The sequence below is a fragment of the Cottoperca gobio genome, chromosome 7 (assembly GCF_900634415.1).
Source record: "Cottoperca gobio chromosome 7, fCotGob3.1, whole genome shotgun sequence".
NCBI lineage: Eukaryota > Metazoa > Chordata > Actinopteri > Perciformes > Bovichtidae > Cottoperca > Cottoperca gobio.
The window spans coordinates 6,274,064-6,301,480 of record NC_041361.1 but is presented as its reverse complement, the minus strand read 5'-3'; the positions used below and the strand labels follow the sequence as shown (position 1 = coordinate 6,301,480).

The window sequence follows — 27,417 nt, the reverse complement described above, 5'->3', positions numbered from 1 at the left end:
TTTCTACATTTTTTCCTTGAAGAAAGCACTAAATAAAAAATGTACATAAAAAAGATCGAAATATAAACTGTTTAGCCGGAAGTAACGTTTTCAGCAGCGATGTTACAGGAACTGAAAAACGTATACAACAAAGATGGCGTCTCCCGGCGAGGCAGTGGTGATTGATACACACGTGGGAAAAAAGAAGAAGGTAACTACGAATAAATAATTCGTAAGAGTGTCTAACTGTTGATATCGTCTGCTAAGTGAGACTAGGACGGTGCTTTTCAAACTGACACACACAATGTAGCATTAGCTTAGCTAGCATCACGCAGTTAAGGCAAGCAGAGCGTGTGTACGGGGTACTGGAGGAGGCGAGCTGACCTTTTTCTGTTTGCACAAATTAAAACACTAAACTCTCTGTATTGTTCTTAACGTCGCTGCTGCTAACCTGCAATCGTTTTGCTCTTTAACAGCCCCCAGCTCGATACTGGGATGAGCCGCAGGAGGAGGGCAAAGATGAAAACACAGTGGGAAAAGGATGTGAACAGACCGAACAGGCTGTGCAACAGAAACAGACACAGAAAGCAAAGAAAAGAAAGCAAGAAGAGGATCAAGGAGATGGAAAGATGTTCATATCAGGGGTAAGAGAATGATAAAGTAATAATAATAAACCTGTATTTATAAAGCACATTTCATACAGGTGTAAGTGATTTACAACAAAGTGAAGAAAAAAAAAAAACCAGGCATTTTATAGCAAGTGCAAATACTACGAGATAAAAGTAGTCAAATTCATAAAAAGTAAGTCTGGTAAAGAGAGCATTACAGTCTAATCTACTTGAAATGAATATAGCGTGGTTGTTGTGTCACTGGCATTCAGGGAAGATTTTTGATCATAATAATATATATTATATAACGTTATGGATCAGTCCAGGTGGGTTGCTTATAGATGTGTAGTTACAGTATAACATTTTGTTTTTTATGCATATTTAATCTGAACGAGTATTTATGAATGCTTCATTAAGGCATTATGTGTACATAGATAGTGTGCAAACACGTGACAAAACTGTGTGACGTATGCGTGCGACTCCATGTTGGTTGGATAACAAATCAACAATGGCGTCTAAAGCGAACAACAATACAACTCCGACTTCTTCAAAGTATTGTGACTCTCTGGAGTCTTCTGCAAAGGCAAGATTCAGAGGAAAAGTCCAAATTTGCGGCCGTGACCCGTACACGCTAAAGCCGTCGGATTATATTGAGGATTTAGATTCATTACCGCCGATTGAATATCCGGATATTGTGAACTACCTAGTGCTACAAATGTCGTGGGCAACCAACGCACAAATGAAGGCATACAAGAGCTTAGATGCTTATAATGTCTTTGTTTCTGGCTGGGTTGGTAGTCTTCTTACCAAACCAGTGAACGATGACAGGGTGCTCGTCCATGCCCGTGTAAATCACTCTGAACGAGCTTGAGATACACCGCTCAAGCCGTGGTTTGTGAGTGAGGTGAGGTCTTACAGTGTTCGGGTATATCATAAGCACAAATATTTAACGTAAACATTGAAAACATAGCTTTAGCATGAGCTCTTACCAGATATAAAGTGGACGCCACACACACACAGGTGAATTGTGCTTTTTCTTCTGTTAAATCCTCACGAGTTATGTTGCTAAACCAGCTTACGGCTTTCGGTAGACAGTAATTCATCCCTCTCTTGTGGATCGTTGTTTTTGATGATTGTAGGAAATCTAAAGAACCGTTTCTCTGGGTCACGAGTAGCGTCATGACCACAATTATACACTGCGCACACGATTGGCATTTTCTTTCCATCTTAGACGTTTAAATACAAAGAAAATGACGAAGCGTTGCATCAACTCACACGTGAACGGGCGCCGTCTTGGTTGTGTATATCATCCAACATGGCTGATTTACGGGTTGGGACGTAAGCGTGACGTCACATGCACACGATCTATAGAGTGAGTCACAAAGCAAATCTAATAAAGCAACATGCGAAATGCAAAGTTCACTCTTTCTTGTTTTTAGATGTAATTTGATAATGAAATAGTGTCTTTACCCGTAACCTGGTGTGTGCAGGACTTTTGATTTATTTGGGTTTACCGAGTGATGCTCTTCTGTTTTTTTTTTTATGGCTGCCCCGTTCCATCATTTAGAAATGGTGCTTCATTTTATACACATCTACCCAAATCCATCCTGATGTATTAAGTATGTTGGAACTGTTGAGATTTTTTTCAAATACAGCAACACAATATGCTTAACTGTATATTTTAGGTATAGTATAACATTCATCTGTATCAAAGTAGTAGTATATTTGTGACTGGAATGAAATATTTAGTTTTTACCAAACTGATATGTTGAATCAAGAGCCCTGGACTGAATGTGAAGCAGCCTGTCAGGCAGGAGAAGATGATATTCAAGCTATACCACACTCTTGAAATACCTAGAGTCCCTATCTATTTCCGTACTCAAGTATTGATAATATATCACCCAGCTTTACATTGATTTACTTTTATTTTAATGTTTCACAAAGTAAATCCAGTGAATTTCTCCTGATTATTGATCATACTCCCTCAGAAACCTGACCCTTTCCCTGGGCCTGCACCTATTCCAGAGGACAGGGTGCAGAAGTTCAAGAGGAGAGATAAAACTAAAAAGGTAAGCTCCCCTATGTATCTTGTTTACAATTTCTAGTGAACAAATGGAGTTATTTGTTCCCTCTAGCTAACATCTTGTTCCTTTTTCATTGTTCTCGTCCTAGTCTCACCGGCAGCATTACAAGCTGAAAGACATGATGTCTCGCTCAGAAGAAGTTTCAGAAATGGCCCAGAAACAAGCTGCTCGGATTGACCTCCTACTCCCAGAGGACGCAGGGTAATTTCACAGTGTATGATGTGACGGAGATTTAAATTAGGACAAATGACACATTAAGGCTTTGCTTAAAATCCTGGTTGTGACAAGTTTTCTTCTAATCTCAGGTTTCTGGAAGGAGATGACGATGAGGACACGTGTACGATCTCTCAGGAAGATATTTCAGATGCTGTGGATATAACAGCCGCAGCAAAGGTGGGACACTGACCGGACACCGGTGTAGATTTGGAAAGATTTGACTTCTGACATGTAATTGCTGGGAGCCTTTGTTATAACAAAACAACCTCTATTTTGAACTTGTTTAAGATCAACTATTACTTTAAATGTTGAAGCAAGGATAATACTGTGTGTTTAAGAGCTCACACGATTGTTTTAATTATGTGTTTATTTTTATGTTTCAAAATCACTTTTTTATATATATATATATATATATATATATATATATATATATATATATATATATATATATATATATATATATATGTTCCCAGTTCTGATGTTGTTCCCCAGGTTGTTTGCCTTTTCATTACATTTTTCTCCCTATTCCTCCTCAGTATTTTAACCTCAAACTGTCTCAGTTTGGACCATATCGACTGGATTACAGCAAGACTGGACGGTCAGTATCACAAACCAAACCATGTACAGTATAAAGTGTTTGTCTTGTGCTGCTACAGCTGATAATATGAGTCCGTTAGCTCAGCATTAGGACAAAATGAACTCCTTTTTTTTTACATTTAAACCTGCATTAATTTACTTTTTTCCTCTTTGGCCAAGAAGCTGTAAATCCAACACAGATATATTTACCTAATAATGTATATTTGTAGATTATGTTGGCTTTGACATCATGTGAAAACCCCTAAGAGACGGTGAAGGGCCTTTAAATGGGATGAAGAGACATCATTAACGTTATTTATTACATCCGACAAGTCAAAGAATATATTAGGAAACAAGTGGCTTATTCATACAACCAGCAGTCGCAAAGCAACGTTGTCCTTTATTAGGAGTTGTGCCAACCTGACGTATATTCACTGTCCTTTAAACTCTGTTTCTGGAAACATCTGGCTCCCTAGCTGCTAAATGCTCCATTGTGTTCACCAGATAGTGTTAACGTACTTGCTCATGTTGAGCAGCTAGTGCACAGTGGGTTTCCGGGAGCTTTTTCTTTTTAAACTGAAAACAACTACCATCTGTGCCTGAAGCCTGTTCTTATGAGAGGGTTGAGACTGAACCAGAACAGTTATATGGCGGGTAATAATGAAATGCTGAAAGACGACAATATTGCATATCTGTCCGTCCTGGGGGAGAGATCCGTCTTCTGCTCTTCCTGAGGTTTTCCTTTTCCCCCCTGTGAAATTGTTTTTGGGGATTTTTTTCCTGATCCAAATCGAGGGTCTTAGGACAGAGTGTGTCGTGTGCTGTACAGATTGCAAAGCCCCTTGAGGCAAATCTGTGTTATTGGGCTGTATAAATATACTAGACTTTGCTTGATGCTCAAATACTCCGTCAAGCTGAGGAGACTGCAGACTTTCTGTGGCTTTATCACCACAAGCGAGTCCTTCCACATTATATAGAAATATTGATTTAAATGTTTGAATTGTGGGCATTTTGTTAACTGCGTGTTTCTTCCTTTCAGTCAACTGCTGCTTGGTGGGAGGAGAGGCCATGTTGCTTGTATAGACTGGCAGTCCAAACAGCTCATGTGTGAGATAAACGTGATGGAGTCTGTCAATGATGTAAAGTAAGTTATCCAACCTTACATTGTGCAGACCTTTACACATTACAAACATGCTTCACCTACCAGCAACACAAATATCTGCCTTTATTTAGGTGGCTCCACAGTGAGGCCATGTATGCAGTGGCTCAGAAGAAGTGGCTGCATATCTATGACTCCAATGGAATAGAGCTTCACTGCATCCGCAAATTCAATGACGTCCTTCGAATGCAGTTCCTCCCCTACCACTTTTTGCTCGCAACAGTGGTGAGTTCATTAAACCCGTTCTTACAGGTTTTGTACACAATAAATGTAAAAGCAAACACCTGCTTGAGTTCACCAGCAGTAATCCTGTTTTCTCTCTTGTCCTCAGAGTGCTACCAGTTTCCTGCAGTACCTGGATGTGTCTGTGGGAAAGGAAGTGGCAGCCATCTGCACCAAGACAGGCCGGCTCGACTGTGATGTGCCAGAACCCTCATAATGCCGTCATCCACCTGGGCCACTCCAACGGCACAGTCACCCTCTGGTCGCCCAACCAGAAAGAAGCCCTCGTCAAGATGCTCTGTCACCAGGGCGCCTGTGCGCTCTGTCACCGTAGACAAGACGGGCACGTGAGTCACCGCACAACGTTACACTTCTTATGTTAAACAGCATGCATACTGGCATGGAGGCATGAAACTGTGGATAACTATGTATATTTTTAAAGTTTGTTCCACAGTAGTCCCGGTATAAACTTCATCATTAAAGGTTCTAGGCGTTGCCCTCCCTCCGCTTCCCCCTCAGGTTAACACTGTTAGCTCTGACAGTACTGTTGTTGTTGCTGTTTGCACTGCTTGCACTGTTAGGACCGTTATCTGTTATCCGCCAGCTCTGCCATTGCCATGTTTAGAGCCGTGTGCAGACAATCCCTCCTTCATTGATATGCTCTGAATTTTGTATTTAGCCCCTATACTATTTTACTTCAGTCTTTGAGAGTAATAGGTCCTTCAGGATTCAGTTTTATACTTGGCCATGCATTGTTCCTGGATTATTATTTTTATGACGTTCTATTTGAAAAGACTACAAACTAGGGCTGTACTGAATTAATACATTTTACATTTGAAGATCGAGGTTTGTGAATGAAGCTTCCTGTATCTGTCGTCGTATTTTATGACATCACCCAAAACAATCCTCTTGCGTTGTTGAGTGCCTCGCAAAAAACAACTCTGTGAGAATAAAAGCTCAACATCATTTGTCCAATTGGACCATGGATAAAAAGTCTCCCTTCTGGAGGTGCATTAATGCAGTACTTGAGATTTGGGGATAATTTATTTTCATTAATTTAAACTATACTAAAAACTATTAGGTCTCTTACTGTTCATGGCTTGTGTTAAACGTTAGCACTTGAATTCTTTGAATAGTATAATTCTAAATTGTTAATATTTAAGTATTATCAGCATTCGAATATTGATTTTAGAATGCAAATGTCAACGACAAGAGACTTTTCTATAAGTACATACAGCGTATCACCTGTTGTTCTTGTTGTTGTCGTTCTTCATTGTAGCGCCTTGAGATTGCTTTTAGCTTGGAAAGGCGCTTTACAAATAAAATGTATTATTATTATTATTATTATTATTATTAAAGCTTTCCGATGTAATGGTCTGTGAATTGTGCATAGCGGTAGTGACAATTTGTAGAAGAAATCCATAAATGATAAACAGCTTTATTGTCAGGTTGAATAACTATTTAATTTTCTGTTGTGAGCAGTAAACTGCAGTTTCTTAAATGTCCACCAGAGAGCAATATGTTGTTATGTTCTCCTCTTTACAGATACATGGTGACATCTGGTATGGATAAAAAGCTGAAGGTTTATGACATTCGAACCTTCAAGCCCCTCAAGTCCTACTTCCTCCCAGCTGGAGCTTCCTGTTTGTCACTGAGCCAGAGGGGACTGCTGTCTGCAGCCACAGGGGACATTGTTCAGGTCATTATCGCCTCCACACTGCACCATTCATGATTTGTCATTGAAAATCAATCTATCTGCGTGCACACAGGAAGTGTTTTGGAGAAATGGGTTATTATCAGTGAACACGTCGGGAAAACATTTTTTGTATACAAAATAAAAGGCAATCTCACACTCATTGAATATATTGATATTGACAAACAATCACAGTATTGCTGACATTACTGGATGGCAACACTCTGTTTTACACGTTCCAAATGTCCAAATACAGATATAGTAAGTTTCCTTTAAAGAGCTATGCAATAATCTGGAACTAATTATATGGAAAATGGAGACACAGTTCTGACAGATGCACAAGTAAATATTCATTCAGTTTTATTTATTGTTGGAAACTGTAATAAATAAAACGGTATATGTTAGTTGCGTGCTTGCCTGTGGATACATTTCCCATTTTTGACCTACTGGGCAGCTGAACGCTGTCTCTGTCTTCTGTATAATTAATACCATTAATAATCAACATCCTTTTTTTTTACGACTTCCATGTTAAGAGAATGACATGAAACTATGGCGCATGTAAAATAAAGTAATTTATGAGAAGTGAGCAGCATACATTTTTTCTTGTCATCATGGCACAAGCACAGGTGAAACAAAGTGTACTTGCTTTTCTGGTATCCCTGTATTACCTAATCTGCGACTGACATCTCTTCCTGCAGGTGTACAGAGACGTGTGGAGCACTCCAGTGACTAAACCCTACATGGCTCACAGAGTTCAAAGAACAGTTTGGGGGATGCACTTCTGTCCCTTTGAGGATGTACTTGGGGTGGGACATGGAGAGGGATTCACCAGCATGCTCATACCAGGTCACACTTGATTTCACATTACACCATATCTCAAAGTAAACTGAACATCAAGTCTCAAAATGAGGGCAAAGTGGTGGTTCAGCGTTTGTGTTTGGGTAAAACCATCCATACCAGCTGCCATCACTAAATTCCATATTCAGATGTTACAGTTTTCTGTGCATTAACACGGTTTCAATCTTTACCTCCGTCTTCCTCCATTTACATTCACAGGTGCTGGAGAGCCCAACTTTGATGGTCTGGATGCAAATCCTTACCGTAGTGCAAAGCAGAGGCAGGAGTGGGAGGTTAAAGCCCTGCTGGAGAAGATCCAGCCGGAGCTCATCAGCCTCGACCCCACCGAGCTGGGACAGGTTGATCACACCACCTTTGAGCAAAGGCACCAAGACAGGGTCCAAGCTCTGGTCAGTGTCTGGAAGCATCTTATTGGCACACACTTTATTTGAGGATACAGATCTGTACATTTTGAAATACAGATCATAATGGATACCGTTTACACTCTTCTAAATGCATTTTTTGTGTCTTCCCAGGGCTTTGACCCACTTGCCAAAGAAAAGTTTATTCCGAAGTATAAGAAAAAAGGTCGTAGTTCGGCTGGCAATGTTGAAAAGCGCAAGAGACAAGTGGCTCATGAGGACCTGCGGGTAAGTAATCCAAAAATATACGATGAAGAGTGATGCAATGGCTTTGTGATCTTTCTGCTATATCTGCAGTGTTTGGCTCATTTCTTTTTGACTTATTTCCCCCCCCCAGGAGGAAATCAGGATAACTGTGGAGGACAAAATGAAGATTGAAAAAGAGAGAAAGGAGAGGGAGAAGAAAGAGGCGGTGTTATCTAGCCAGAGATCTGCTCTGGACAGATTTGAAAAATAGAATGAAAGAGGACCCTTTGTCCAACCCAAAACCCAGTGACATTCTGTGGGAGAGATCTTTGAACTTCTTATAAAGGACACATTTTTATTTGGATACATTACTCCACCGTGGGAGCAAAACACGAACTGCAGAAATTCTGGATGTAGTCAGCAGATCGTCTGTAATCAATGTTGAGTGCAGTAAAACGGAAGTTCTGTTTAATGTCGGTCGTCTGAAGCACTTCCTGTCTAGATGGGTGGATAATGTGAGGTGCCATGAGTAACATGGGTGTCATCCAGAATTTGTGTCAAGTTGTATTTGCTTCTCTTCTGATAAACACATTTTTCACTCATCTTTGACAATGAGTGCTATTGTGGCTGAACTGACTGTGCGTATGTCAAATGTTTTATATAAATATGTTCTAAAAAATAAACAACATAATGCCACGCCTTTTGAATTCAGAGTGTTATTTGAGATCACAACTGACTGTAAAACATGCTAAAATATACACTGTCAGCACTCTGCTTAACTCATTATCCGAGGAAGACATGTGAAACTGTAGTTCCTGGATGTGACAACCAAACCGTTTTCATTGTCAAACTTTTGTCAACAATTTTAAAAGTTCCTCATACCAACTCTGGGAAGGTTTTCTGTAGCATATGATTAAAAACTTGACCAATGTGCCAAGTAAAACAAAGTTAGTGACAAGTGATTGATTCTTTCTCATTTGAAGAATATTAGAAACTAATCTAAAACACATTTTAAAACCTGCTCTACTGAGTATAGAAAATGAGATGACTCAAACCCGACTCTCACAAAGGACATGGGTTAAACTGTATGCATGTTGATAGGCTTAGAATTAACGTACACTTCTAAAAACTGTTATGTAGTCAAGTAATGACTAAAAAACAACGTTATGAAGAACGGAAACAAAAAGTCTTTATAAATGTGATCCCTTAATGTGTTTCTGCAAATCCCACTTTTTGAAAAGACGGAAGATGTGTTCTGTTGGTCACACCAGCGTCATGTGTGTGATCCGGACTAAAATACGCAGCATGCATGGTGTTTGAAAAAAAGTCTTCAGTGTCATGTCCCGCACAGAGGACAAAAATGAATTGCTGGGTATCAGGAGGATATATACGACATCTTTCTCTAAAACCTGATTGGCTGTTTGTGCAATCACTAGTAGCAATGGTTAGTTTATGATTTTAAAAGACCAAGAAAGATTTATGGCTCCTGAAATATGAAAGTGAGAAGGAATTTGGCAGACAAAAGATGTCATATCAGGAGACGTTTGTTACTCAATCACACCCTGATTATCTGTTGACCTACATAGTTAAATGTTCAATGTGTGATTTCAGTAGATATCTCTGCAACACAATGTCAACACTGTTACCTCTTCACATTCTGTTAATAATGTTAGTTAATCGTTTTAATGTTTTAAGTTTTTCTGGCAATTCTGGTATATCTTATCCATTGAACCTTTAAGCACAACTTGTTACTACTTGTTTGTGTTCTAACATTTACAACAGTTACTCATGGTGCTGTTATTAATCTCCTTCGCTTCAAACGTCATGGAGAAACCAATGTGAGAGGTGTGTGTGTGTGCGCGCGTGTGTGTTTCTCTTCTAAAAACGACATCAGGCAAATTTAACGTAAGATACAGAGCGGTTTATTGTTGACAGTATTTGATTCAAACATATTTCCTGAGTGTTAAAACACTGACTTTCTCTATGTTTACACTGCGGGTGGAGCAAGACATTCTGAAGCTTCATCCTGACACATCTTAAACCGTCTTTTAAAATGTACTCAGACTGAACTCAGTCCAGACACTCATTCACACTCTACCTAATGTTTAATCTCACTATTACAGAACAAGGTAATAAATACTACACAACAGTGGGATTACAGCTGTGTATCAAATCAGTCTCAGGGTTATATTTTTACATTTCAGCTGATATGACGCAGCAGAATCGCCGAGCTTTCAAAGAAGGAAGATCAAATTCCTCTGCTGTCTGTTCCCAGAACTGTCCGAATACACTGTCCCCCATTTCCACTGTCCAATTAACGGCATTATTATTACTTAAAAACACAATAATTAAATGTGGATACATCCCGTACTGAGGTGATTATTTTTCTGTTTTGAAAGTTTTAGCTAAATACATTAATGTATTTGTATTACTTCCTTCCTATATAACGCCTGTGGTTTGATATCTATTGTACTTTAGTTTGAAGCATCATGCATTTAGGCATCTTAATAGACTAACATTTACACTTGAAGTACCTGGTGATAGACTACACAGGTGTTATATGTATATATGAGGTAGTAGCCTATAGATGTCAGGTGTGTTTATAGAAATACTTGTTTCAATGTGTATTCATCACATAAGCGGCTGTATATCCTCACTGTAAACTACAGTATCAGCATGCCAGTGTTGTTTGTTCTACATCTATGTGTAAAAATGAAGGATGCTGTAACAGTCTAGCTCCAAGACTACTGTGCCAATTCTTCCTACCACCAGCTGATCGTCCTCTTTTCTGCAAAAAAAAGCCAGTACCTAATATTGTTTAAAAAAATAAAGCTATAAAAATAAAGTGACATTTTACAGCCTGAAGAGCACTTGTGCTGTTCACAGTATTGAAGCGAGGTAGAGCCCCAATAAGTCCAGTTTTCCGTCTTCTTATCAACCCTCACAAGCCCTGCTCCAGTCCCAGAGCTGACCCGAGCATCGCCCTGACTTTGCAAAGCCCCAGAGAAGCACGTAAACTCAGCCAGGAGCAGGGATGTGATGTATGGACATCAGCCCAGTAGTGCAGCATCTCCCTGGGTGGGATGTGGTGGATGGACACCATGGCCTGATAGCAGCAGCGCCCGTATGGCACACCTGGGCCACCAGAGAAGAGTGGGCAGTGTGAGGGCAGCACTCCAGCAGTCCGGGCACACAGACCAACAAACACATCCTCAGGGGGCAGAGGTGTGGATAAAGGTGATGCAGAGGCTGCCAGGGAAATCTTGAGCAGTGCAGTGCGGGACAGGACATAGGCTGTACCACTGCAATAGTCTGGAAAGACAGAAGGAGGGTAGGCCCCTGAAGGGAGGTAGTGCTTGCTATCCGGGTCACGGTCAGGGGCCACATGGAGATGCACCCTGCCAAGGTACAAGTCTCCTTGTTCGTATGGATTACGGCTCCTGTTCAGGAAGTGCAGGAGGGCGCTGGGATTGAACAGGACATCATCATCCACTTTGGCCATGAAGTGAGCCTGAGGACAGAACCTGCGGGCCCAGCCCAGCATGGACAGGGATTTCAGGGTGAGGTTGGAGTAGGTGTCCAGAAAACGCCCCTGAATCAGGTCCCCTCGCTCTCTAGCCTCCTCTATCAGCAGCTTGGCCAGTCCAGGGTCAGAAGCTGTACCCACCATGAAGAGGGTCATGACGCGCAGGCCCCTCACCTCCACCTCCCCTCCCCAGGTGTCCCTGATGGCTTGACGGGCCCTCTGGTTGACAGGAGCCGAGGTAACCATGGTGATGAGGTAAGGCTTGGCACGCTGGCACACGAGCGGGCTGGGCATGAGCAGGAACTCTTCGGGTCTGGTGGGAGGGACGCTCTGCGGGGGGATGATGCCTGCGTGCGGCTCCATCACCGTGTTCATGCTCATGGAGGTGACCCATGACTCGATGAAGTCCACAAACAGCAGAGCCAGCAGGGCTGCGCTCGCTATCACCGCGCACAGATAAGGCAAAACACCAAATCTGCTCCCTCGCTTTCCAAATCGGGGCTTACATACCCATAGTCCCCGTCCGACCATGACCTACCTCCACTACCGTTAGACAGCGCTGAAGACCGCTGTAACAGCTACAACTCGCCCCTCACCAGTCCTCCTTCCCTTGTCTCCACGACTAAAATACCTTTACTATCATTGCATGTGCTCCTCCCTTGTTGCTCCAAGGTGCCGCAACGCGCAGCAGCAGCTGTCGGTCAACGCTGCGGTAAAGGGAGCTGGTTGCCCACGCTTGTGTTGATGCTGCAGCCCAGTCAGTCTTTTTCAAAAGTGGGATATGCAGCTGCGCAAATGAAACGGTCGATTCGGCAGCAGCCCGGAGCTGTTTCTGCCCTGATTCTTTACAACAACGTGGAGCTACTCTGAGCTCTGTCAGCCTACGACAAATGGAAATTGTGGGAGATGATCAGAATAACCCTTATATGGTCAAACGCGTTCTGATGCTCCCGTCATGAGATGCTTTCTGCTTTTGATCAGTTTTCCGGTCATCAAGCTGAGCCCGTCCCATACATAGCCTAACTGTCCTGTGGGCAGAGCTGCTACTATAGACAGGGACATCCACATGCCGATTGGCTTTCATACCGTATTGACCATATTGACCTGATGAAGGATGTAAGATTTGTATGTTGTGCGCAGCATACTATTCGTCAAATAACACTTTTTAGCTATTAAAAAGCTATGCCAATTAAAATAAATCAGATTCTACTCATAGGGCTATTATATTTGGACTGTGGAGAAAATGTAGCCAGATGTACCATATTATTTACTAATAGCCTCAGATTTCGGTTATAGCTACAATAATGGCGACACATATTGGCTTCAGGGATGGAGATCTAAAAACAAATTAAATGATCAATGGTGTTGGCATTTGTGCAATCAGAGTCCGTAAACATTCAATCAAGTAGAAATAATACAGTGTACAGCCGAGAATATATCTATTTCATTATTAGGGTTATGTTCATCACGGTCATTAGGTCTATATATTTGTAAATCTTGCGCCTATTGTTCGCATGCACGTTCAGTCGTATCACACCCAGTGATGTAGGGGGACATCTGGTGGTCATTCAGAGGTACTTTATCTTTGCTGAGGTTGGACATTAACCCTTTAAAGTCCTAATTATTTCCATAAAATGGAGGGAGATGGTCATGTAAATGAAGGCAAATGGCTCATGCAAAGATGAAGGGATTCTGTACTGCAGAGATCCAACCACTGGAAAGACGGATAGACAGGTATTTGTGTATCCACTATATTATAGTTTATATATATATATATATATACCATCATCCCCATCATTGTTTACATTATGGGAACAATTAAACCTCAATTTTTAAAGTACAAAGATGTGTTAGAAATCTCAATATTAATAGGTAAACTGTTTTTCACATGTAAAAAAGATGAAAGAATAAAACAATGACAGATTTTTGTGACTAGGTGACATTTATTTAAAGACTCCCATTTATTTAAAGACAAATACTCAATATAAATAGAAAAGTACAATGATTGGTGTCTGACATGTTAAATCTTCACCTACTCTTTTTCCCTTGTTCACACAAATATGTTTTTATGTCTAAAGTTGAACTACTAATCACAAGATATTTCCTATGAATAAAAGCTATGGCATTCTGACCACATTTGCAAAGTATTTATGTTTCCTTCTGGCACAAATATTGACTAACAAATATACTTTGTGTGTTTGTTATACTATTATATGTTACACTTAGCTCTGTCTCTTAAAAACTGCATGGCATACATATGAAATACAAAGGTTGTGTGTGTTGTAGCATGTTTAGGTAAATGTCTTGTACATTAATTGTATAAAACCTTCAATTACAGCATGTAGAATAAAGGTGAGGAAACTAAGAAATGTTGGTGTTTTATTGCATAAATATCTTTAATTACAACCCTGTAACATACAGCTTTGTGTCCTGGTAATAACGTAACTTGACAACATTTTCAAAAGTCAACATAACCTAAACATTTCAATTGGAAGACATGACAACATAATAAACTATTTAAATTGCCAGGGGTCTTAACTACAAATTAAATGTCTTAAATGGTATATAAATTGTGTTTATATACAGTACAGTTCTTTAACAGTCAAAAGTGTTTGTGTCAAAAACTTGAAGAGCAGAAATACTTGAAACAGTGCTTGAGTCTCTCTCTTATATATATCTGTTAGTAGCCTACATTTTTTGTTTTATCATGTTAATTTTATAACACTCAACTTGACAACAAAGTCAGTCAGACATGATGACGTCAGTCCTGTCTGGCTCGCGCCAAGGGTGGGTGGGGGTGGGGGGCAGTTGGAAGCGCGCGGGGACGCGAGAGAGGAAGAAGAAAAAAAACCCTCCACCATCATCAACGTGCTGGCGGTGCGGGGTCACGAACTATGACCTTTAACAGAAGAAACCAAAACAAATATTTTATAAAATATCAAAGAGCCTGAAATCTGTGAGCACCAACCCCCAGAGGTAAGTCTCAGTCCCGATTTGAAAACCGTAGGAAGCTCTCTGAGATACTGGATGATAAAAGAGCGCAGCTAATCTTCCAGCTAGCTTGTTAGCTAGCCGATGCGGGGCTCCCTTCCTGCCCGACTCTGGCATCTCAGGATCTGGGCAAGGACCGTGAAGCGCAAGGCGGAGTCTGACTACGATGACATGCTGAACAGACCGTTAAACTAATTATTAATATGTGACACTACTGCCGGCTTAACCTGAACCGATCCCTGCATGCTACAATGACACATCCAGGGGGAGAGAGGTGCAGTCGGCTCTTGCTGCAGCCTTGGTTGCGTTTGCTAGTAGCTCTAACAGCTAACATAGGAAAGCTATAGTTGCTGCAGATGAACTCGACCCTTTTACCTTTGCCATCTCGGGAACATAATTGTGTTGTGATGACTATTACTTTATTCAACAACGCTGCATTTAAAAAAAAAAAAAAAAACATTTACTACCAGTACACACACAGTGGGCTGCTCTAATGTCTGGAAAGAAAATGCTCTAATATATTTATCATAAGGATTCGCCTCTAGTGTTATTGGCTGACTGCCAGATTGTCCATTTTGTTCTGTGTTGTGATGCGTTTGTGGACGGAGGTATTGATGGGTACTCTGTTCGACCAATCGGTGAAGAATATGAAGCAGCATGCTCCTCCCTCTGGCAGTGAACATATCATTGAGCTACTGCAGGCACATTCATCAGTTTCCCCTCATACTGTCAACTTGTATTATTTTGATTGGACATTCTTTATAAGGAATAACCCCTTGAGATACAGCCTACTCTCGCTTTCAAGGGGATCATAAGGGGACAAAACATTTAACAAAAAACTAAAATAACAAGACATATCAAGACGATATCAAGTGTGACAAAAACAAATAAATAAATAACGAGCAGAACATGAAAATGGATAATTAATTCATAGATTATAGAAAAAGTCCTAATGTCAGTGATATGCATAAGTAATAAAGTTATACAACATAATTCAGTTATAGGGGTATTGTTATGGACATGTATAATGTATTTTATTATAAGAAGTGGCCTTTTTGAACAAGTAGAAAGATGATATAGATAGATTATTATATAGCTTTAAACATAAAGGCTTTCTTAGCTATTATGTTCTTTATTATGCAATCCAAAATCAGCAAAGATGTCAAGTGCAAGGAGGTAATTGATGTAGAGTAGATGCTATTATTTAGCCTTATTCTGCCAAAGAAGATATTCAAATGCACTGTGGTGACAGTCACAGTTGTAAATACCAATAGACTGTATAGTTAGATTGTCTTTTTGACTATGTACCATTTGGTGTATTGCATTTAAATTGTACCAGTTTGTGGATAATACTTTATTACAGTGTTTCTCCGCTGATATGATGCAGTTCTGCTAACTGTGTTGAATGATTTGAGGTTCTTTTCACATAGAAAGCAAAACATTTAACAACAGTGGTGGTGGTCCAGTGGTTTAGTCTTCCAAATAGATTCAGTTCAATACCCTGAGCAAGGCACTTAACCCTGAGTTGTTCCAGGGGGACTGTCCCTGTAGTTAGTTCACTGTTCACTGCTCTGGATAAATGCGTCTGCTAAATGACAAATAATAATAGTTGCATGTTTCAGTTTTGACTCTGTAATCAGTATAAAGTCTCATGTAAAGGGACCCAGCAGGTTCGCTAACAATGAAAGCAAAGAGGTGGGACATTTTTCTGAAGGGACATCAGTTTTCTGCCTTTTTGTTACAGTGTCATATCGGACAATGTGAGGTTCCATCAGACTGCAGTGTAATCTTGTTATCAACGGTCTCTCAAATCTCACGTCTAGGTCGACTCAGAGGTCATAGACTCGGCTTGTGGTGACGTCACTGCGCTCATGCCAAGGCTGGATTTGTCCGACAAAATATTACCTGAGGTGTCTGAACATGAAGAATATTAAAGTAGGTGAGATGTGGAAGAAATCACCTGATGTTAATGACGGACAATACGGAACAGTAAAGTGATGTTATAAATATTTTGTTCATTTTATTTTCTCTTTTGTTTATCATAATTAAATGATTGCATGTGTGAACTTGAGATTTGATGTTCTAGGTTGAAAAATAGTTTTATATTTTGCTGTATTGAGGGATGTTGCTTTGTGACAGAAAAACTTAAATCCCAATGATGAATCCTCTGCGACAGCAGCCAGGTCATACAAATCAGACTAATTAACTTAATGAATAAGCATTCATCACGGATCAAAAGTTGTGTTTCAATACATGTCATCATGAGTCCTCTATGGTCCACAGGACAACATTATATTCATAAAGCTGTTGGCTGTTGTAGTGTTGGCCTGCTCTTCTGTGACGGTTTGCCCCTTTAATTGATTGATTTTATTTGATGATTAAAAAACTTTAAATAGCAGCTGGTGGGGTAACTATGTCAACATGTTCTTATGATCTTGGTAATAAAAAAACATTTTGTTAAATTGAATAGGCTACATCGTACTGTGTAAGCATTTCTCTAATGCCACTTTGTTCCTGCTCTGTGAAGGAATCAGCTTCAGATTAGTGGGTAGGTTATTCCACTTTACTGCTGCACTGTAGAGAAATGTGTTTTTGACCTTTTAGGTTATTAATTTGAAAGGTTTTGAAGTAGGTATGCTTGTCTCTGTAGCTTCTTTACAAGAGGAAACTTGACAGACTTCATTCCTTTTGGATTGTGATTTTGTGGTTGATCGTCTGTGGCATCTTTCCAAACAGACCTCACTAATGACCTTACATCAACATGACGACCAACCTGAATCTGCTCTCTCAGCAGAAAGTGGACTCTGAGCACGAGGCAGAGGTGAGGGAGACCTTTATGATGTACTGTTTACTGGCAGTCTGAGTCCTTCCATATAGCCCTTATAATGTTTTTGCTGTGCTGCTACTTTCTTTGTGTGGCTGCTGAATGCTACTTTTATTTGTTGTTGCCATAGAGACGTACCTTCTGCAGACAGTTCAGACTTTTATTCATGTAACAGTGTATAATAAAAAGATCTATTCCCTCCACAGACTCAACTAACATATATGTGTGTTGCAGACTTATTAATTATAACTTTTATGTGTTGAGTTTGTTGAAATATGTTTAAAATTCTAGGTGTCTTCCTCTCCTTCAGACTCAGTGTTAAGTGAGTCTCCACAGCGCTTTCAGGTCATCGCCACTGAGCCTGCCACAACACCACAGCGACTACAGGTAACTCTCAGCATTAGTTGGCTTCGAAGAATGTGACCCTGCTGCTACCTGTTGATGTGTTCCTCTTTCGGTGCATTAGCAGCAGCGACGAACAAGTTGATGTTACATCATGTGACTCATCTCTCCCACCTTCAATGTCACTCTGTTCCTTTTTCTTTTTTCTTCTTCAACCCTATTGGACCATGTTCATTTCCACCTCCCTCTCTTTCTGTCTCCCTCTTTCATCTCTAACACCCTCAGATTGTAACCGACCAGCAGACAGGTCAGAAGATCCAGATAGTGACAGCGATGAAGCCGTCCAGTGCTCCCAAACAGCAGTTCATACTGACAGACAGCTCAGGGGCAGGCAAGGTTATCCTGGCCTCATCGGACAGCCACAACACTAAGCAGCTCATCTTCACTGCTGCAGACAGCCTGATGCCAGGAAGGATACAGGTACAGTTTCCTCCCTAAGGTCCAGATTCATACACAAAGGTGATAAAGCCTTTCGCATTTAGAGCTCCTAGACCTAGGAATCACCTGCCTGAGGAGATCAGGGCTGCAAACTATCTCGTCTTTCTAATCACTTTTAAAAACCCACTTTAATTTTTAATTTACGTTTTTTTATATGTTTTTAACTCTTTGTCTTATGTGTTTAGTTTTTGGCTTTGAGGTTGTTGTAACTGTGTTTTGAAAGGTGCTTTATATCTTTTAATAGATTTGTGACACACACACACACACACACACACACACACACACACACACACACACACACACACACACACACACACACACACACACACACATACACATTTCAAGTGCCCAACTCTCATGGGTTTACAATCCACCAGAAATACAGTTGCCGAGATTGACATTGTATTAAGGTGAAACACAAGATTAATGGCCTGTGTTTGACTTTGCTTTTCAGATCGTCACAGATCCGGTGTCAATGGAACGGTTGTTAGGGCATTCAGGGGACCTGAGCCGACCGCAGCCAGTGGAGTACTGTGTGGTGTGTGGAGACAAGGCTTCAGGTACTAAAGCTTAAAGTCAGTTGCATTACCGGGTGATGTCAAGGTCATCTATCCTGATCTGACCAGTTTTCTCTGTGATCAGGGCGTCACTACGGAGCAGTCAGTTGTGAGGGATGTAAAGGCTTCTTCAAGAGGAGCGTGAGGAAGAGCCTGACCTACAGCTGCCGCAGTAAACAGGACTGCGTCATCAACAAACATCACCGCAATCGCTGCCAGTTCTGTCGGTTGAGGAAATGCCTTGACATGGGGATGAAGACTGACTGTGAGTTTGCATTCAAATCCAGGACACTATACAAAAACACTCAGAAACAAATCAGGTATTATAAGTTATTATCAGAGTATCTCCAGCTTTTGAAAAAATATTTTAAATAAAACATTCAGTTCCCTAAAAAAGAAAGCAAAGTCTGGAATGGGGCTGTACCGAATATATATATATATATATATATATATATATATATATATATATATTTTACATTCCTAGCTTCTATTGAGGTTTTAAAATGAAGCTTTGAAAAGTTCAACAAGACAAAACAAAAGAGCAACAACAATTTTGATTAAATTCAATTAAAGAGTCTTTTTTTATTAAATCAATGTAGAATTTAAATTTCTTCAACATCTTGTTAGTATGAGAGTGATGACGTCTGGATGCAACGGCAAGCGCATGCAGATACATTGTGTGACGACTGAAGTCATTTCAGACTAAATATATTTTTTTGTGATTGTATAAATGTAATTTATGATGGCGTGAAATTGCTGCTATAGCCTAATTTCTATCTGCAATTGTGCAGAAACACAGGGGTTTAAACAGAATCAATAGACATGCAAAAGTAAATTAAGCTTTGCAGCATTCAAATGTTCATCTAGAATTTGAATGTCAACTAGTTATACATTTTTCTTTTTGTTTATCCTCAGCTGTCCAGAGTGAGAGAAAGCCCATCGACGTAGTGCCCAGAGAGAAGCATGCCAACTGTGCTGCCTCCACCCAAAAGATTTACATTCGCAAGGACCTAAACAGTCCGCTCATCGCCACGCCAACCTTTATTTCCGATACAGAGACGGATGGCTCCAGGTCAGTGGGAATCAGACCTACAGACAAACTTCAGGCTCTGTTTTGTCTCTCAGCTGTAGATGTTGTTGTTATGTGAACTGGATTTTGATGATGCTCTGTGTCGTGTGCAGATCCAGCCTGCTGGAGCAGGGCATGCTGGTTAATATCCAGCAGCCGGTCATCCAGAGTGATGGAACTTTGCTGCTGGCCACGGACTCAAAGGTACAGCTGCTACAGCAGTTACCATAAATATATATATGTATCTATATATATCTATATAGATATATATATAGATGTATATACATCTGCCTGTCTGTTCTGCTGCTGTCTGTCTTCTTCTGCTCCTTGTATTAGAAGTGTGATCCCTCAGGTGGAGATGTTGGAAGGTTTTGTTGCTCTTGTATTGTGAGGCTGTTATATTTGGTGCTTAGTATTTTGGGGGTCAACAAAATAAAGAATTTTGAGCTTGAAAATCTGTAATGCTGTTTTTCCTTATTTTGTACTGTGTGTTAACTCACAGTACACGTTTCAGTCTGCCTTTGTGCCAGAACATACATATTTTATGTTCACACTGTATGTAAGTAAAGAACCCCCAGTCGCTTTTGTCCATTGAGAGTTCCAATAAAGTTTATTCAACCAAGATAACTGTGTCCTCAATGTTGACAAAAAGAGAGAAAGGCAGCATTACTTGCAATTCTACTATGAACATAAAGTAGGAAGAAAAAAAGAATAATGTAGAGCTGCAGATGGCTGGAAGGTGCAGAAAGTCTGAAGTTCAGTTTTATATCACTGAGTCAATACTACAGTTTTAGCCAGAACATGTAAAATACTACTCTAATAATATTTAGAAAAGTTCACTACAGTTTATAAGGGATCTTTAGACGGCAGCCATGAAGGAAATCAGGCCATGGAACTGCTCAAACTGCAGGAAAACTTACCAAGATCTCTGACCTGCCAGACATCCAACCGATCGTCCAAGAGTCATCTTGTTGATCGTTCAGGGACTTAATCAGGCTTCATGACTCTACTCAAACGGCACGTACTGGACGTACAAATCTGTCAGAAATGTACACCAAGGCTATAATGAAGCTTAATCTGTGCAGAATCTCCACAACAACCAATAGTTAAAGTAGTCTTCATTCATTCCTGTAATATGTTTTTAGAAGATTCTGTCATTCCTTTTTGTTGCAGGCAACACGTGTTTGTGCTTTGCTCCAGTTGAGGACACCCTATTGTGTGTCTGTAGAGGATCCCGGTTCAGATGACCTATTTGATGGAAAATAATCTGCATTGTTTCATTTGTCTTCAGATGGATCCTGGGCAGGGGGACTTGGGGACACTAGCCAATGTGGTGACATCACTTGCCAACCTGAGCGACTCACTAAGAGAAAATCTAAACAATGGTGATACCTCAGACAGCCAACATGAGGAACAATCTGCCAGCGAGATAACACGGTCAGTCAGCAGTGCACAGAGAGGGAGTTTGTTGTGAGAGGTATCTGAAACGTCACTTCAACAGGCCCTCCGTGAATTCTCATCTTTCGTTGGTCAGTCTTGGCACTAGGGCTGCAACTAACGATTATTTTCACGATCGATGAATTAATCTGCCTATTTGGTCTATAAAATGTCAGAAAATAGAGAAAGATGTCCATCCCAGCTCCTCCAAGGTCAAGGTGATGTATTCAAATGTCTTGTTTTGTCAGTCCAAAACCCGAAGATGTGTGTGTGTGTGTGTGTGTGTCTGCGTGTGTGTGCGTGTGCGTGCATGTGTGCGTGTGTGTGCAGTGCCTTTGACACCCTGGCCAAAGTTTTCAACCCCCATGAAGTAGGCGTTGGACAGAGTCTGGCAGATAAGTGTGTCAGTGGAACAACCATCCAGCTGATTGGTCGAGACCAGGAGACCCCCATCATTGAGGTGGAAGGACCACTGCTCACAGACAGCCATGTTGGCTTTAAGGTGGGTGGAGTCAACTCATACAGCTAAAGACCCAAATAACACACACACACTTGATATTAATTATTATTCATGATTTAGGGATTCAAGTTGACTCACTTGTCTACAAGACAGGGAAATGTCCCGTGTCATGACATTACTAAATAAAAGTGTTATTTACATGGCTACATTGTTAAAAAGGAGATCATTATTCATATGCATATTTTCCTTACAATCTTGAATTGTGTATCAGATGAAACTATATTCTGTTGAAACATATTGAAACATTTAAGTTGTGTTTCTTTCACTTTGGCATTTATCTCGTAAGTAATCATTCGTCAAATCTCTATTTATATTTTTCTCTCTTATGTCCTTCCCCTCTACCTTTTCCTCTTTGTCTAGCTGACCATGCCCAGCCCCATGCCCGAGTATCTGAATGTACACTACATCTGTGAGTCAGCATCCAGACTTCTCTTTCTCTCCATGCACTGGGCACGCTCCATCCCTGCTTTCTCAGCTCTTGGGTGAGATGCATTTGACACAGGAAGACTTGAATGATACAGTTTCACCCCTTTCAGGAATGCAGGGAATGTTTTTTTTGTACCTAGATTTAACCAGGAATATTCCCGTCGAGATTCAGAGTCTCTTTTACAAGGGAGTCCAAGACAGCAGCATAAAAAGTTTCACATAAAAGAAATACGCAACAGACTTAAAACAAGCAGGAAATAACATCAAACAATGGATTAGCAGTGTTCAGTAACAGGACATGTGCATTCAGCGGTCAAATAGTCCTTAATTCTAGTTGATCTAGATGATTTTGATCTAGTTTAAGGTGACTCTGTAATAATAATAATAATAAATTGAATTTATATAGCGCTTTTCGAGACCTCAAAGCTGTATTTACCAGGATAAGGGTGCAAAAGCTTTTAAACCACATTCACCAAATGAGGAATGACATACATCATTTGTCCGTGTAAACAAAGGTTGCATTATTGTCTATCTACACGCTCTCACTTATCTATTTCTCTGTCTCTTGTCTTTGTCAGTCAGGAGGCGAACACCAGTCTGGTGCGAGCCTGCTGGAACGAGCTGTTTACTCTGGGTCTTGCTCAGTGCGCTTATGAGATGAACCTGTCCACCATCCTCGCTGCCATCATCAACCACCTTCAAAGCAGCATCCAGGATGGTATGGACCACAGACCTCGTCATCATTTCTCAGTAGGACACACACTCACATGTAAACAGGAGTCAAGAATTGTGCTTTTTATTTATTATATTTATATTATAAGTTGTTTTCTTAACAAACTAGACCTAAAGTCTAGAAGAACTACTTAGGAGGACTGCAGTCTTCTCACATTGCTTCTTTCATTTCTCAAACACGTGCGGCATCGTATTTCTGTCTCTGTACACTCTATTGTTACACATACTTATGAGCCCCAGATGGTGCTGCATCATACTTGATAGCTCAGATACCACAGATTGAATTTAAGTGTAAATTGGAGAATTTATTTATCTTCTGCCAACAGCGCGGAGTCTCTCCTGCTCCTCCTGCGCCGTTCACAGGCAGTTTCTCCCTCGCTGCAACCGACACAACCTCTAAGCCATAAGCAAATATATGCGTCGCCAATATGCAAACTCATTATTCTATAGCCATTAGAGCAATCAACATTTACTTCATAACGATAAATGAAATAATAGGATTAACTAACAGTGATGAGGAATTACTATGGTAACCTAACATGGTATGTTTTGTTGGTGTGACTCTCCTGGTTAGATAAATCTCAAAGTTAATTATGAATCCTAATATATCAAATATTTTCTTCTCTCTCAGACAAGCTTTCGGGGGAGAGGGTGAAGCAGGTGATGGAGCATATTTGGAAGTTTCAGGAGTTCTGTAACAACATGACGAAGCTGGAGACGGACAGCTACGAATATGCCTACCTGAAAGCTATAGTGTTGTTCAGCCCTGGTGAGTGTTCTGCTTTTCTTAAACAAATGAGTAATACACATTCAAATTTGTATCAGGCAAATAAAAACGAATTCAATGGAAAAGAAAAAGAAAAAGTGATTTGAATAAATGATCTGTATTTGTATGTTGGAAATCAACTGGTGTGTGTTTTATTATCAGATCACCCCGGTGTGGACAGCAGCGGGCAGATCGAGAAGTTCCAGGAAAAAGCCTTGATGGAGCTGCAGGACTACGTGCAGAAAACGTACCCAGACGAAACCTACAGGTACATTCATACCTCCAGTCCAAACTCCCGTCTAGACTGCAAGCATGTCAGACACTGTTTTTACTTACACGTCTCACGCAACTGATACGCTCTCATGTTAATCCATGCAGCTGTCTGCACCAGCTCCGTGCAGGCTCACGTCTCAGGAGTGTAACCGCAACCTGAAGCGTTTATTTACGCGACAGGTGCCAAACTCCACAAATCCGATACACTGCAAAACTACAGGAGAGCTTTCACTGTCAGTGATAGGCTTAATCAGCATTGTGTGAACTCGTTGGGCAAGGGCTTGAATGTAACGGACGTTCATCTATATGTAAAAGTCCTGCGCTCTAGCTTTAATAGTGCTTAATATCATCCACTTTGAAAATACATTCAAATAAATACATTTTGTGCATGACGGGTGGTGTTGATGGGTGCTTGAGCTCATCTGATGGGGCTGTGGGAGTACATCAAACAAAGAAAATCAGTTTCAAAATCGGGGGAGAGGGAATGCATCGTGCGTATAAGATTGTGGGCGTTTTAAGAGCTCTGAATGAAGGACTCACTCCTCGGTAGAATTTAAAGGATCCTCGACCTTGGAATCAGTCCTTCAGCGGGATTCGATGACGTAGCGATCCTTCCTTAACATTGAGAAACACCCAAGATATCAAGAGGACTTTGCAGGAATTGTTGTGTGCTTGTTTCCCCAGGTTGACCCGCATCCTGACTCGTCTCCCGGCCCTTCGCCTCATGAACTCGGCCATCACAGAGGAGCTCTTCTTCACTGGCTTGATAGGTAATGTCTCTATTGACAGCATCATTCCCTACATCCTCAAGATGGAGACGGCTGAGTATAACAGCCAGGACTCTGACTCTACAGAATGACACGCCATCACTCCAGCACGCAGAACTGTCAAAGTGTAATAGCCACTTCAGGTACTCTTCTTTGTCTCTCGTGGGGATTCCCGCTGAACCCCAGTCTAAAATCCTGCGGCGGCCCCTTGTTTTGTAACGATGCATGGTGCAAAATCATTCAGGAATCCTTGTTAGATTAAGATAATCTGGGATTGGAAAACCAGGATGACACTTGGAATGTTTTCTGGAGCTGACGCAGTGTGGTAATCTTGAATTTCTGGCTCTAAAATCAGTCACTCTGAACTGAATGGAAAAGGAATCCCTCTGTAGCTGCAACTGTGCTCATCTCCTTTAATGTCTGAATGGCACCTCAAGCTAATTACATATGAACTTTAACTTCTGACCTAAGCCTTTCATATTGTTTTAGTCTTATCCAAGCCTTACAATGCTCCCATGATGATCACATACATCATTTAGCTTTAGCTTGCAGAAAACAGTGGAGCTGTATCAACAGAAATCTTACACATGTATGTGGAATCTCACCTATTTAAAAGTCTAAAGACTAAAGTAAATCTGAGTACTTACTTTAAAAGTGTACTTTGAAGCTGTAAAGTATTTGTTTATGTTGGTATTTGGGAACATTGGTGCAGTAAAAACTGATATTTTAATGACCTAGCTGTAAATTGAGAATTCAGGCTTTTACAAAGACTAAGTATGACTTTTCTGGAAATGAAACATGCTTTGTAATATATATATCTTTTTTTTCAGTTTTGAAATTGACACTATTTCCTCGAAGGTGTGAGACATTAGTGTACAGTTATTTACTTTGGATACATTTAAATAATAGTTGGAATGAGAACTCCAATCAGGTATGAAAACTAACTCAAACCTCAATTAATTAATCCTTATAATCTGTATTCATATGGACTGGCTTTCAAAGCATTTATTTACCACACAGTGCATTACAACATGACCAACGTCTGATTTCATTCAGTTTCTCTTTTAACTTAAATTCACAAAGTCACATTAGCCAAATTAGCCAATTAAACTGACCATGTGTCTTTTTTTAATACTAAATTACTTCTCAGAGATTTTTAGCTTCGGCAGTGTTTTTATGTTTAGGTAAAGTAATTTATAAATTATCATGAATATGTTGCTAATATAACCTGTGCAATCACCTCATCACTTTTCCCTTTACGACAATCAATAATATGTTATGTCATGGCAATTCTTCTCAAACTGCATTTTGTATGTGTATTTATCATTGGCAGTTATTTCTTTTAATGAATTATATTATCTTAAATATTTTTGGGTTCAGAAATGTTACTTATGTGTAGCTATGCTACTGTTTTTGTACATGTGTTTGCATTTGTACTCTGCTAAGTGCACATCAATCAGCTTTTGTGGCGTTCATGCTGACTAAAACTTTGTGTTTTGTATGTTTTCTAAAACTTTTCATTTGTTGTAAACAAATGTGCTTGTTGCATACTAAGTGTACTTAAAGTACTTTTGGGCAGGTTTCCCTCATTTAAAAAACAAAAAAAACAAGATGTTCTGGGAAGCCAGTCTCGAGTGCATTGACGTCTTGAAGACTTTACGGAGACATGCATTGGCTCCCCCGCTTGTATAATGGTTCAGAATACGCATCCACAGCAACATGAATGATGACGGAAATGAGGAAGAAGTCAACATGGATTGTGTCTTGTGAAATAAATGTCAATTGTAATATTTGTGGTTTAAAACCCATACAGACTGTAAAGGCCCTGTTGTGAAATGACCTTTGTACATGTAGTTTCATTAAAATGAGTGCATGTTGTTTTTAAACCGAGTTTTATAATCTTGTCGCTGTCTGCCCTTATGAGGAGCAATGTTAGACATTTTATAGTGCATTGCAGTGCATGAAGAAGTTGCTAAAGTGCATTTTATTAAATGCTGTATGAATAATGTTTATTTAAATGTTGTGGCTTTAAAATATTTAACATGAGCAGCTCCCACATTACAGGATATTAGATTAGAATTATTTTCTTCAGCTTTGTGGATCGAGTATCCTATGGTAAAATGTTATACAATGTAAATGTACTTTGTTTTTCTGCTCATGTAAAATGTATTTCTTCAAACATTGAGATTGAGAAACAAACATTCATGTTTTGCTCAAGTTTGTCAAAACCCCACATTTCTACCTCACACCAATGAAGATATAAAACATGTATAAACGACTGAGCTCCTGTATCAACATTCCAGTCTCTGAGGCTGGCTTCTCTGAAACCACACACTATAAAAGAAATAAACGATTCATTATGAAGTATGACATGACTGAGTCTGTTCATGCTGAAAGCTTCTGTCTGATGTTTGAAATACCTGGATATTACAGCTCAAGTGAAACTATGACCGGTGAGATTTGAAGTGTTTTTGCTAATATGCCCTCTCGTGTAACTTTTCTCACAGATGTGGACACTTAAGTAAAAGGAGCAACAATAGTATAGAAATACGAGCGGAGGTTGTGTGTGGAGGTGTGTTGAGGGAGGAGTTCCCTGAGGTACGGAGGAGCATTTCCATGTATGATGGGTGAGTAGGGAGATCCTGAATGCGACAGGAAGCCAGTGGAGAATGGGTGTTACGTGATGATATTTTCGCACCCTCGTCAG

General features: G+C 40.2%; 3 protein-coding genes across 8 annotated transcripts; 2 read left to right on the top strand and 1 right to left on the bottom strand.

Moving 5' to 3' along the window:
* The first annotated feature begins 81 nt into the window (after nucleotides 1-81).
* Nucleotides 82-8,678, top strand: wdr46 (WD repeat domain 46). Its single transcript, XM_029435809.1, is given in 16 exon segments — nucleotides 82-190; nucleotides 456-623; nucleotides 2,576-2,656; nucleotides 2,760-2,872; nucleotides 2,977-3,064; nucleotides 3,424-3,485; nucleotides 4,503-4,607; nucleotides 4,697-4,847; nucleotides 4,954-5,037; nucleotides 5,039-5,158; nucleotides 5,160-5,191; nucleotides 6,390-6,543; nucleotides 7,236-7,383; nucleotides 7,594-7,784; nucleotides 7,911-8,024; nucleotides 8,134-8,678. Coding segments are annotated over 16 exon segments (1,788 nt in total). The 5' UTR covers nucleotides 82-133; the 3' UTR covers nucleotides 8,254-8,678.
* A 1,215-nt stretch (nucleotides 8,679-9,893) lies between these two features.
* On the bottom strand, nucleotides 9,894-12,404 carry b3galt4 (UDP-Gal:betaGlcNAc beta 1,3-galactosyltransferase, polypeptide 4). The gene has a single exon (XM_029435815.1). It carries the CDS (start codon nucleotides 12,037-12,039, stop codon nucleotides 10,924-10,926), a length of 1,116 nt encoding a protein of 371 aa, XP_029291675.1. The 5' UTR covers nucleotides 12,040-12,404; the 3' UTR covers nucleotides 9,894-10,923.
* A 1,920-nt stretch (nucleotides 12,405-14,324) lies between these two features.
* Nucleotides 14,325-27,074, top strand: nr2c2 (nuclear receptor subfamily 2, group C, member 2). 6 transcript variants are annotated; one of them, XM_029435806.1, is made up of 16 exons: nucleotides 14,325-14,484; nucleotides 16,323-16,434; nucleotides 17,236-17,320; nucleotides 17,634-17,710; nucleotides 17,951-18,145; nucleotides 18,618-18,723; nucleotides 18,806-18,985; nucleotides 19,636-19,792; nucleotides 19,903-19,993; nucleotides 21,081-21,226; nucleotides 21,557-21,728; nucleotides 22,107-22,228; nucleotides 22,751-22,941; nucleotides 23,536-23,673; nucleotides 23,833-23,938; nucleotides 24,628-27,074. In XM_029435806.1, the coding sequence occupies exons 5-16, from the start codon at nucleotides 17,999-18,001 to the stop codon at nucleotides 24,800-24,802; spliced, it is 1,731 nt and encodes a 576-aa protein (XP_029291666.1). In that variant the 5' UTR covers nucleotides 14,325-14,484; nucleotides 16,323-16,434; nucleotides 17,236-17,320; nucleotides 17,634-17,710; nucleotides 17,951-17,998; the 3' UTR covers nucleotides 24,803-27,074. The 6 variants fall into 6 exon arrangements, 5 of the variants coding, with proteins under 5 accessions (XP_029291666.1, XP_029291663.1, XP_029291667.1 ...); XM_029435803.1 differs by having other exon boundaries at nucleotides 17,615-17,710; XM_029435807.1 differs by having other exon boundaries at nucleotides 16,323-16,438.
* The last annotated feature ends 343 nt before the right edge of the window (nucleotides 27,075-27,417 follow it).

What these genes read in the sequence shown, in the direction of transcription:
- b3galt4 (XM_029435815.1), bottom strand. Translation starts at nt 12,039, where the DNA reads ATGGTCGGACGGGGACTATGGGTATGTAAGCCCCGATTTGGAAAGCGA.
- nr2c2 (XM_029435803.1), top strand. Translation starts at nt 17,261, where the DNA reads ATGACGACCAACCTGAATCTGCTCTCTCAGCAGAAAGTGGACTCTGAG. An exon ending in TGATGCCAGGAAGGATACAG is followed by an intron (nt 18,146 to 18,617) that starts GTACAGTTTCCT and finishes TTTGCTTTTCAG; the next exon opens with ATCGTCACAGATCCGGTGTC. An exon ending in CCTGCTTTCTCAGCTCTTGG is followed by an intron (nt 22,229 to 22,750) that starts GTGAGATGCATT and finishes TGTCTTTGTCAG; the next exon opens with TCAGGAGGCGAACACCAGTC.